At 40.8% G+C, this 10,544-nt stretch overlaps 1 protein-coding gene across 8 annotated transcripts in view; it reads left to right on the top strand.

Annotated features, from left to right (window-relative positions):
- Nucleotides 1–10,544, top strand: part of otofa (otoferlin a) — a 373,830-nt gene that overhangs the window by 68,584 nt on the left and 294,702 nt on the right. For all 8 annotated transcript variants that reach the window (XM_043676366.1, XM_043676329.1, XM_043676363.1 and 5 more), the window contains exon 3: nucleotides 9,365–9,453. In XM_043676366.1, the coding sequence (XP_043532301.1) occupies nucleotides 9,365–9,453 (89 nt within the window). The remainder of the gene's footprint in view (nucleotides 1–9,364; nucleotides 9,454–10,544) is intronic.

Here is a 10,544-nt window from a genome sequence, read left to right as displayed (position 1 = left end):
CTCCACCACCACCCTCTGTCTTCTACCTTTGAGCCAGTTCTGTATCCAAATGGCTAGTTCTCCCTGTATTCCATGAGATCTAACCTTGCTAATCAGTCTCCCATGGGGAACCTTGTCGAACGCCATGCTGAAGTCCATATAGATCACATCTACTGCTCTGCCCTCATCAATCTTCTTTGTAACTTCTTCAAAAAACTCAATCAAGTTTGTGAGACATGATTTCCCATGCACAAAGCCATGTTGACTATCCCAAATCAGTCCTTGCCTTTCCAAATACTTGTACATCCTGTCCCTCAGGATTCTCTCCAAGAACTTGCCCACCACCGAGGTCAGGCTCACCGGTCTATAGTTCCCTGGCTTGTCTTTACCGCCCTTTTTAAACAGTAGCACCACGTTTGCCAACCTCCAGTCTTCTGGCACCTCACCACATGAGTAAGGTTTTTAAAAAAAGGTGTTTTATGACATGGGAAGACAGACATAGAATCAACTTTTCTCTTAGAAAAACAGGGTGATCCAGAAGGTCATTGAGTGAGCAGCTCTGTTTGAGAGAGAAAAGATCTAGAAGAGCAGTCATGCACTTGAGTACTGCCCAGGATTGTCAGGGCAGAAGCAAAGAAGCCCTGAGTGGCTTAGAGGCAAATAAGAGCAACACTCCCGGAACAGAAAGCTTTAAGGAGCCAGAGAGGAAGACTCTCCATAAAGGCTGTTGAATGTATGACATTAAGAAGCATATGTTACTGAGGAAGTGGACACATTAACTAAAGAAGGTAGCATCACATGAATGCAGAAATTTGCCAGAAAGAAACCAAGTTTAGTCTTGTCAACTGCAGACAGAACTTTGAAGTTGAAACAGGGTTGTACTTCAACAAGGTTTGAGTATCTGTAAATGGTTAAAGGCGAAGGGATTGTATCTTTATTTCTGATACTTGTGGGAATAAACTCTCAAATAGTTCTTATACAGGCTAAAAGTGGCTTTTGATTCCTTTTGTTTGCAATAAGCCTTTTGTTTATTTATAAATACATTGGCAAGTCTTGTGAACATGTTCACTCACTGACCACTTTGGTAACCAAACTGCAGGAATAAATCTTGTGGTCTATCAAGCCGAGTTTCACTTTGAAACCTAACTTGTCTCATATTATCACGAGCTGGGATCACAACATCATAAACAGGAAAAGTAATATCTTGATGTCCCAGATTGTTCAGTATCCTCTTAATTCAACAAATTCAATTCTTCAGTTATCATAAATAATCAAGAATATCATATTAAATCAAAGAACTAGAGGCCTGAAATACACAAAACCAGAAATTGTTGGAGAAACTCAGCAGGTCTGGAAGCAGCTGTGGAGAGTAAGCAGAGTTAACATTTTGAGTCCAGTGACCCTTCTGAAGAATTCTGAAGGTTCAGTCAGTTCAGTTGACTGGACGGCTAATTTGCAATGCAGTGTGCCAAATTAGCTTAGGGAAACATAATGTGCTCTCCTTCTCAACCTCACCCCTCAGCTCAGGCCTGGTGACCCTCAAGTTAAATCACCTCCAGTTATCTCCTTCCAATGAGAGAACAGGTTTACAGTCCACTAGGACCATGGCAACTTTACCATTTAATAACTTGCCTTCTAATGCCACTTAAAACGATAAGGGCAGCAGATGCATCAGAACACCATCATCTGCAAGGTCCCTTCCAAAGCACATTTGAGTCTGACTTGGAAATATATTGCTGTTCCTTCACTGTCGCAGAGACAAAATCCTGGAATTCCCTTCTGAACAGCACTGTGGGTACACACACCCTACAAACAGCAGGCATTTATGAACAGCACTGTGGGTACACACACACTACAAACAGCAGGCATTTATGAACAGCACTGTGGGTACACACACACTACAAACAGCAGGCATTCATGAACAGCACTGTCGGTACACACGCACCCTACAAACAGCAGATCTTCATGAACAGCACTGTGGGTACACACACACCCTACAAACAGCAGACATTCATGACAAAAACTCAAGACCATCTTCTCCAGGGCAATCAGGAATAGATGATAAATGCTAGGCCTAACCAGTGACGCACTCATCCCAAGAAAGGATAATAAAAATTGCTACGGTTTAACACATCTTTGGATTATTTAAAGCTTAGATTACCATTTTGTTTTGTTGCAATATAAAATATTCTTCTTTCTATCGAAATACCTCCTTTGAAATGTTCTATTATAACTACTGTTATTCTAGTTTATTGTTTCTTAAATATATGGCAGAAAATATATGCATTGTGTAGAATATAATAATGGTGCTTCGTTCAAGAGATACCTTCACAGTGTGAAACAAATAATTCATGGACAGTATTCAGATTAGTAACATGAATGTAAGATGTAGGAAAATTGTACAAATTCAGTAGGTAACAGAAGTAGTGGATAGATCTTAGAAAGGGGCAGTACTGAATTAAAATTTATATTGCTGTTGTATATGTATACCTCAGACTTTCAATGTTTCATCTCCGAAATGATATGCTTACTTCCATTATATAAAGGACCATGTGTTCATTTTTAACAAAGACTACTCACATGACATTGTATGTGGTAGTATTTGTTCTGTGAGTTGATGAAATGCAGTGAGAGTTTCCGGAACATCATATGTTGTTTCCAGCCGGAGAACACAAAAGGTGAAAGGTCATCTTCGCGGCAGTTGATTTCATCAGAGTCAAACATGACACTTGTCACAATTCTTTCCATTTCCAATTTTACTCAATCACCAATTATCCACCCTGTATTCTACAATTAATGACACTGAACAATTACAATTTAATCCTTGATTTGCGCAGCACCATCTTGGTTCAGGAAGCCTAAGCACCATAATGATAGCCTCATTATTCAGCACCATGGCTAGCATTGGGAACCTGACAACTGGATCACTCCTGGGTCCTGACTCCCACTGGGCCATTGTCATTGACATGGCCCACATTGATGTACAAAGATCCTGATTGGAACAGAGATTTGTTTGGCACCCAATGTCTGGTGCCAGGCACTGCCACCTGAAGAGTGATCTACAAAGACAGACAATAGCCCGGACTGGGCTTGCCATTTCCTTACTGAATAGAGCAAGCAGAAGATCTGTTTGCTGCTAACCAGAATAAATAAATAAGTCCAGGTTTAGTTCCTCATCCTGGGAGCAGTGTTTGATGAGGCCTTATTGTATGGATTATAGTATAGGAATTGGCACAAATCCAAACCTTTCCGGTTCTTGGTTGGAAAATGTATTTGAATTAATTAACGCCAAATCTTAATTCCGAATATACACTTACTTCATTTGTTTAATTAGTTCAGTCACTGTCTTCCATATAGGGGAGGTCGACAATCAACATCTGTGGTCTACAATGATAAGCTGGCATTCAACATTTTCCCATGTCATTTGTCTGAATATTCATCCATGTAAATAGCTTCTTAAATGCTGTTAAATGTGCTTAACTTAGGGAATACTGCCAATGCCTGTGTAACATCAGATTGCTAAAAGGTTAGCCTGAAGGAACAGTTCACATTATAATAATAGATGGTGCATAGCTCTCCTTATATACAACAAAGCATTTGACTTTCGAGTATTTCAGAAACAAATCTAGAAAGCACATTAGCTGCAGAATGACAAATACTGCCCAAGGAGATAGCAAAGACTGGGCAGCTACTGTGGCATTAATAACATGCACAATATTCATGGGGAAGTTAGAGGCTGAGAGGTTGGTTGATTTTCAAGGAGGAATTAACTCAATTGGGCGATAAACAGGCACCTTAACATTTTGGGTCCAGTGACCCTTCTTCAGAACTATTAGTAGCCAGCAACAACCAGTGATGTCGATGCTGGAGACAGAGGATGGGTCGGGGTTTGTGCAGGAGAGTAGCTCCATTTTTGGCTATTCGCTTCCTCCTCTCCCCTCCTTCACGTCTTCACCATATATACCACCTTTTGCTAGCTACTAATCATTCTGAAGAACTGGACTCAAAATGTTAAGTCTATTTTCTCACCACAGAAACAATGCAATATTTAACAGAAACACGATTAAACAGCTTTGGCAAAATAATTCACAATGTCCCCTAATGACACACCAGGCAGGGAAGTGGCAAATTTTGGGTATGTCACCACCCCATCTAATTACATGCCCCTCTGACCTTCAAGCAGAAGAATCCGGCTAATATCCAGACAAACACCTTCCTGAGCAAGCCCACTGGCAGACCCTTTGGGAATCCTCAACATTGGATCCACATTCCATAACATCTGTGACAATAAGACAAACAAGGATAAGGAGCCTATGGCTGATTAACAACTATTAACCCCAACCTCAGCCGATGAATCAATTCTCCTCCATGTTGAACAGACATCAGAAGAAGCACTAAGATTGGCAAAGACATGGAAAGTATTCTGGGTGGGGGATTTCAATGTAAAGAGTTGCACTGTGGTCTCACTACTCACTGAGCCTCCGTGAAGCCCTCTCCTTCTCAATGTCACCCTTCGGCTGAAGTGTCACCATAAGGTTAAAAGACCACCAGTCATCAGGTGCTGCCTGTCCTATTGTGCTTTTCCAGTTCCACACTGACTCTCCAGTATTGACAGTCCCCATTTCCTCTCGGTATCCTCAATGTGAAGGTGAGACTTTGTCAAATACTTTGGGAACAAGTTCATGCAGTTTCTGCCTTTTGCTGTATCTGTGCTATAAAAATTGGTAAGAGTCATTGTGGATATGCTAAATTTCCATGTATCAGCATTTTCCTCAGACCCCTCAACACTTGTGAATGACAAGCATCTCAGATTTAAACTTTGCAATTTTAAGTTTTACTGTGTGGTACACTGTAGTGAGGCCGTCAAGACTGCAATAGAATTTATTAGAATGGTATTTGAGATGAGAGATTTCAATCATGAAATTAATCTCCTTACCGCAAAGAGGGTAAATGGAAGATATGACTGAGCAGTGTTGTTATAATGTGGAATGCACTGCCTGATTGAGTGAGAGAGGCAAATTCATTAATAATTTTTAAAAGGCAATTGGATAAATACTTGGAAGAGACGAAAACCATTCAGCCATGAAGTCATAGAGATGTACAGCATGGAAACAGACCCTTCGGTCCAAGTCGTCCATGCTGACCAGATTTCCTCAACTAATCAAGTCCCATTTGCCAGCACTTAGCCCATATCCATGCAAACCCTTCCTATTCATATACCCATCCAGATGCCTTTTAAATGTTGTCACTGTACCAGCCTCCACCACATTCTCTGGCAGCTCATTCCATACACACACCATCCTCTGCTTCAAAACGTCACTCCTCAAGTCTCTTTAATAGCTTTCCCCTCTCACCTTAAACCTATGCCCTCTAGTTCTGGACTCCCCCACCCCAGGTAAAAGACCTTGTCAATTTATCCTATCCATGCCTCTCATGATTTTATAAACCTCTGTAAAATCACCCCTCAGCCTCCAACGCTCCAGAGAAAACAGCCCCAGCCTCTCCTTATAGCACAAACCCTCATATCCCGGCAATATCTTTGTTAACCTTTTCTGAAACCTTTCAAGTTTCACAACATCCTTCCTACAGCAGGGAGACCAGAGTTGAATGCAGTCATCCAAAAGTGGCCGAACAATGTCCTGTACAGCTGCAACATGACATTGCAACTCTTATACTCAACGCAATGATCAATAAAGACAAGTGAACTGACACCTTCTTCACTATCCTTTCTGCAACTCTACCTTCAAGGAATTATGAACCTGCACTCCAAATTCTTTTTGTTCAGCAACACTCCACAGGGCCTGCAATTAAGAGTAGAAGTCCTGCCCTGATTTGCCTTTCCAAAATGCAGCACCTCGCATTTATCGAAATTAAACCCATCTGCCATTCCTCAGCCCATTGGCCCAACTGACCAAGGTCCCGGTATACTCTGAGATAACCTTCTTCACTGCCCACTCCACCTTCAATACATCTTCATGAGGAAAGGGCATGGGGATAGAACTATGTGGACAGTTTGTTTCAAAGAGCCAGCACAGGCAGGACTGACTGACTGACTGACTAATCTCCTCCTGGGAAACTAGATTATTCACATTGAGCTTTGAGTCTAATGAGATTGCTATATCTTGTTTAGTTGCATCCTTACATAATTCAGCACGATCTATCATGCATGCCTCATTGTTATGTTACTGACAGACAGTATTTAATTGAACGTTGTTGCTGATAAACTTTCCATGACTTTTCATTTCTATGGGCAATACATTTACATTTGTGTACATCAAATGTCATCGAACATTATTCTCTCTGAGTTCCCATAGCTTTTTGCTTAATGAATCAACTTTCACATTTAATTTTTTCAAATGCCTTTTGGAAGTCTAAGGTGGATTTCTTAGTTAATGAACACTCGTAATGTCTTGCATTGCAAATCATATCGGCCTTGTTTATAGGGTAAGCAAGGAGAAACCATGCCTTGAAGAAATGTAATGGTACATCGCTCAGTTTGCTGCAAATAGTAATCAATGTTATCTCCTTGTTCATTCTCAAATCACGCCTATTTGGAGCTATTCAAACTTTTACATTAATAATAGAAAATGAGGAAACCACTACTCTTGAAAGTAATAATTTAGGGTCCTTTTGCTGAATATTTAAAAATATCTGTCAAAATGTATGATTTTCAAACATAACCCACAGTGGTTCATGCTCAGGATCATAACCAGGCTATTGCAAGGGATGCTCTACGTTGAGCTGAACAATCTCTTGTTGAGTGTTCATGTTTAGTACACAACAAATCAGTACAGGTCTTTGATCCATTATTGGACCAACACTGTCATGAAGTCAGGAAGTGGGGTGGGGGTTGCCCTGATGGATCCCAGGCTAAGTATTTATGAGCAGGTTATGATGAGTAAATGATATACCTTGCATTACTTTGCTGATGATTGAGAGGTGATTGATATGACAGCAATTGGCTGCTTTTTGTGGACACGCCAACCCTGGGCGACATTCCACATTGGCTAAAGACTGGAATCAGTGATTCTGGGGACCTCAGGACATAGCCAAAATGGATCATCCATTCAGCACTTCTGGCTGAAGATTGTTGCAAATGTTTCATCTTTGTCTTTTGCAGTGATGTGCTGGCTGCCCTTCGTTGAGAATGGGGATATTTGTGGGACTTTCTCTTGTTATTTGTTGACCATTCATGATTGGATTTAGCAGAACTGCAGCGCCCAGGTCTGATTTGTTGTTTGTGGAATCATTTAGCTCTGTCTATCACTTGCTGCGTGTGCTGTTTGGAACCTGGTCGGTCCTGTGTAGTAGCTTCATCAGGTTGACACCTCATATGGCTGGCACTGCCCCTGGTTCCTGCACTCTCGACTGAAGCATGGTTGATCTTGTTTGATGGTAATGTTGATGGTACCATGGTTTGATGGTAATGTTGAAATGGGAATGTACTGAGTTACGAGGTTACAGGTTGTAGTTGAATACAGTTCTGCTTCTGATGGTTCACAGTGCCTCATGGTTGGCCAATTTTGAGTTACTAAATCTGTTCAACATTTGACCTTATTAACACAATAGTAATACCGTGTTACCTAATGGAGGCTCTCCTCAATGTCGAAAAGTGTGGCGCTGGAAAAGCACAGCAGATCAGGCAGCATCTAGCAGCAGGAGAGTCGATGTTTCAGGCATAAGCCCTTTGGCAATTTTTATACCATAGATGCATCACAGTTTGGTATGGTAACTGCTCTGCCCAAGACTGCAAGACATTACAGAGAGTTGTGAACGCATTACAGTCCATCGCAAAAGCCAGCTTTCCTTTCATTGACTCTGTCCATAGTTCCCACTGCCTTGGGAAAGCAGCCAACATAATCAAAGACCCCTCCCACCCCAGTTATACTCTCTACTACCCTCTTCTATTGGGTAGGAGGTGGAAAGTTTGAAAATACATACCAACAGATTCAAGAACAGCTTATTCCCCGCTGTTATCAGATTTCTGAACGGACCTCCTATATGTTAGAGTTGATCTTTCTCCGCACTTTCTCTGTAGCTTTAACACTACATTCTGCATTCTGTTGTATTACCCTGATATACTTATGTAAGATCACAGATCAGTCATAATCTCATTGAATGGTGGAAGCAGTTCAAGGTCCAAAAGGATTTATTCCTCCTCCTATGATCATAGATGCCCACAATTGGCTACAATTCTCCAGTTCAGTCGAACCAGTGTTAAGATTTACTGTACCACAACCTCTTCGTCTTTATATTTGGTGGACTCAAGATTATGATCAATTAAGGACTAGTTAGATAACAGGAAGGAAAAAAAAGAGATAAATGGACTTTTTGAGCTGACAAGCTGTAACTCATGAAATGCCACAGTGATCAGTGCTGAGACTTCAACTGTTTACAGTTTGTATAAATAACACGGAGAAAAGGACTACACATATGCTAATTATGACATCAAAATAGGTAAGTTGTCAAGAGGAGATCAAAAGTCTGCAAAGAGATAAAAGCAAAATATTGGCAAATGGGGTATAATGTGAAGAAACATGAAATTGTCCATTTTGGCAGGAAGAATACAGAAGTACTGTCCTATTTAAATGGAGAGATATTGCAGAGCCCAATGTACAGAGGTGGTGAATAAATCACAAGAAGTTACTATTCAGGTCCAGCAAGTGATAAAGAAGGTGAATGAAATGTTTCTGTTTATTCCAGATTTTTTTAAAATTCAAATTCCACCATCTACCATGACAGTGATTCGAACCTGGGTCTCTGGATTAACAGTCTGGTGATAACACACTGGTCATCACCTCTCCTGTTGTTATTGAGGTCTATAACAAGCAATAATCCCCAATAATAGGCATCGTGCCACTTCCTCATGAGAATCACTTAGAAACTGTTTGAAAATGGCACCAACTTGCTCCCAGTGTCAAGAACATCCTCATTGGACTTCCCACTCAATTCTTCCAGATTCCTTGCCATAGTTTGTTCAAGTCTCAATAGGATTCTACTCGTAAAGTTAATTTTTAGGGTCTATAATTTAATTGAAATGCAAGCTCCTTGTCAATGTTTATGGGGTTTCCAAAGCGAATCAAGAGATGCAAAGAAAACATTCAATAATAAGTAGTTTGCAAAGGGATATTAATTGTAGTTTGCTATAAAATGTGAGTGAGTAACTTTACAACTTGTCTTTTTTTTATTCTGACTGTGTTATGATTGCATTTTGTAGCTGAGTCAGAGGAGAATTTATCGTGTGCCATAACTTTGACTTCAGTTAATCAAATCCTGGATTTTAATTACTCATAATCTACTGCTCATCATTTTCCTTTCATAGCCAGATAAATGGAATTATTAAAACAAGCCAGACTGATTTTAATCCCTCTTTGTTCATTTACAGACTTTCCGATGGCCTATTGCCAGCAACATTGATGGAAACGAGATGTTGGAGATTCAAGTTTACAACTACAGCAAAGTCTTCACAAATAGGTGAGGCATTGTAATCTATTCTGTGCATTAATTCACAGGGCTTGCCATTGACCAGGACTCTATTGTTTTTGTTCAGGACAAACCAATTAGCAGACATGCAGCAGGCTGGATTCTCAAGTATCTTAGTTCATAATCCAAAATATTTGCAGAATGCATTAAATGCTTCATTAGTTGTTTCATTCAATCACTTAGAAAGTATAATAGTAATTGGTAACTTTGAATCTGTTTATGGATTATAGAAAACGCTAAATGATTTTTATTAATTCGTTCACGGGAACGAGCATCTTTTCCTTGGTCAGCCTAAATGCTCTTGAGAAGATGGAGGAGAATTGCCACCTGGAATTGCTAAAGTCCATGATCTGTAGAGGCACCACGGAGCTGGTAGGAGGGAACTTACAGGAATTTGGCCCATGACAGTGAAGGAATGGAAATATAGTACAGAACAAGGATGGTGTGTGGTATGGAGGTGAACCTGGATGAATAGCTGGTGGTTTTCCATGCACTTGTTGCCCTGTCTTTCTAGGAGCAAACTTTGCAGGTTTGGAAGGTGCTATCAGGAGGGTTGACTCATTGCTGCAGTGCAATGGCTGTAATGCAATGAGTGGTATATCAGCTTCCAAGAGATCAATTGTGTTAGGGGATTCTGTAGTCCGAGGTACAGACAGACGTTTCCGTGGCCGGCAGAGAAAAATCAGAATGGTGTGTTGTTTCCCTGGTGCCAGGATCAAGGATGTCTCAGAGAGGGTGCAGAATGTTTTCACGGGGGAGAGGGGCCAGCAGGAGGTCATTGTCCACATTGGAACCAACAACATTGGAGGGGAAAAGGTTGAGACTCTGAAGGGAGATTACAGAAAGTTAGGCAGAGATTTAAAAAGGAGGTCCTCAAGGATAGTAATATCTGGATTATTCCCAGTGCCACGAGCTAGTGAGGACAGGAATAGGAGGATAGAGCAGATGAATGCATGGCTGAGGAGCTGGTGTATGGGAGAAGGATTCACATTTTTGGATGGATTGCACCTAAATTGAAAGGGGACTAATATACTGGCAGGGAAATTTGCTAGAACTGCTCGGGAGGATTTAAACTAGTAAGG

Source organism: Chiloscyllium plagiosum, chromosome 3 (genome assembly GCF_004010195.1).
Source record: "Chiloscyllium plagiosum isolate BGI_BamShark_2017 chromosome 3, ASM401019v2, whole genome shotgun sequence".
NCBI lineage: Eukaryota > Metazoa > Chordata > Chondrichthyes > Orectolobiformes > Hemiscylliidae > Chiloscyllium > Chiloscyllium plagiosum.
Note: the sequence above shows the minus strand (reverse complement) of the source record. Positions and strands in the feature narration are given on the sequence as shown.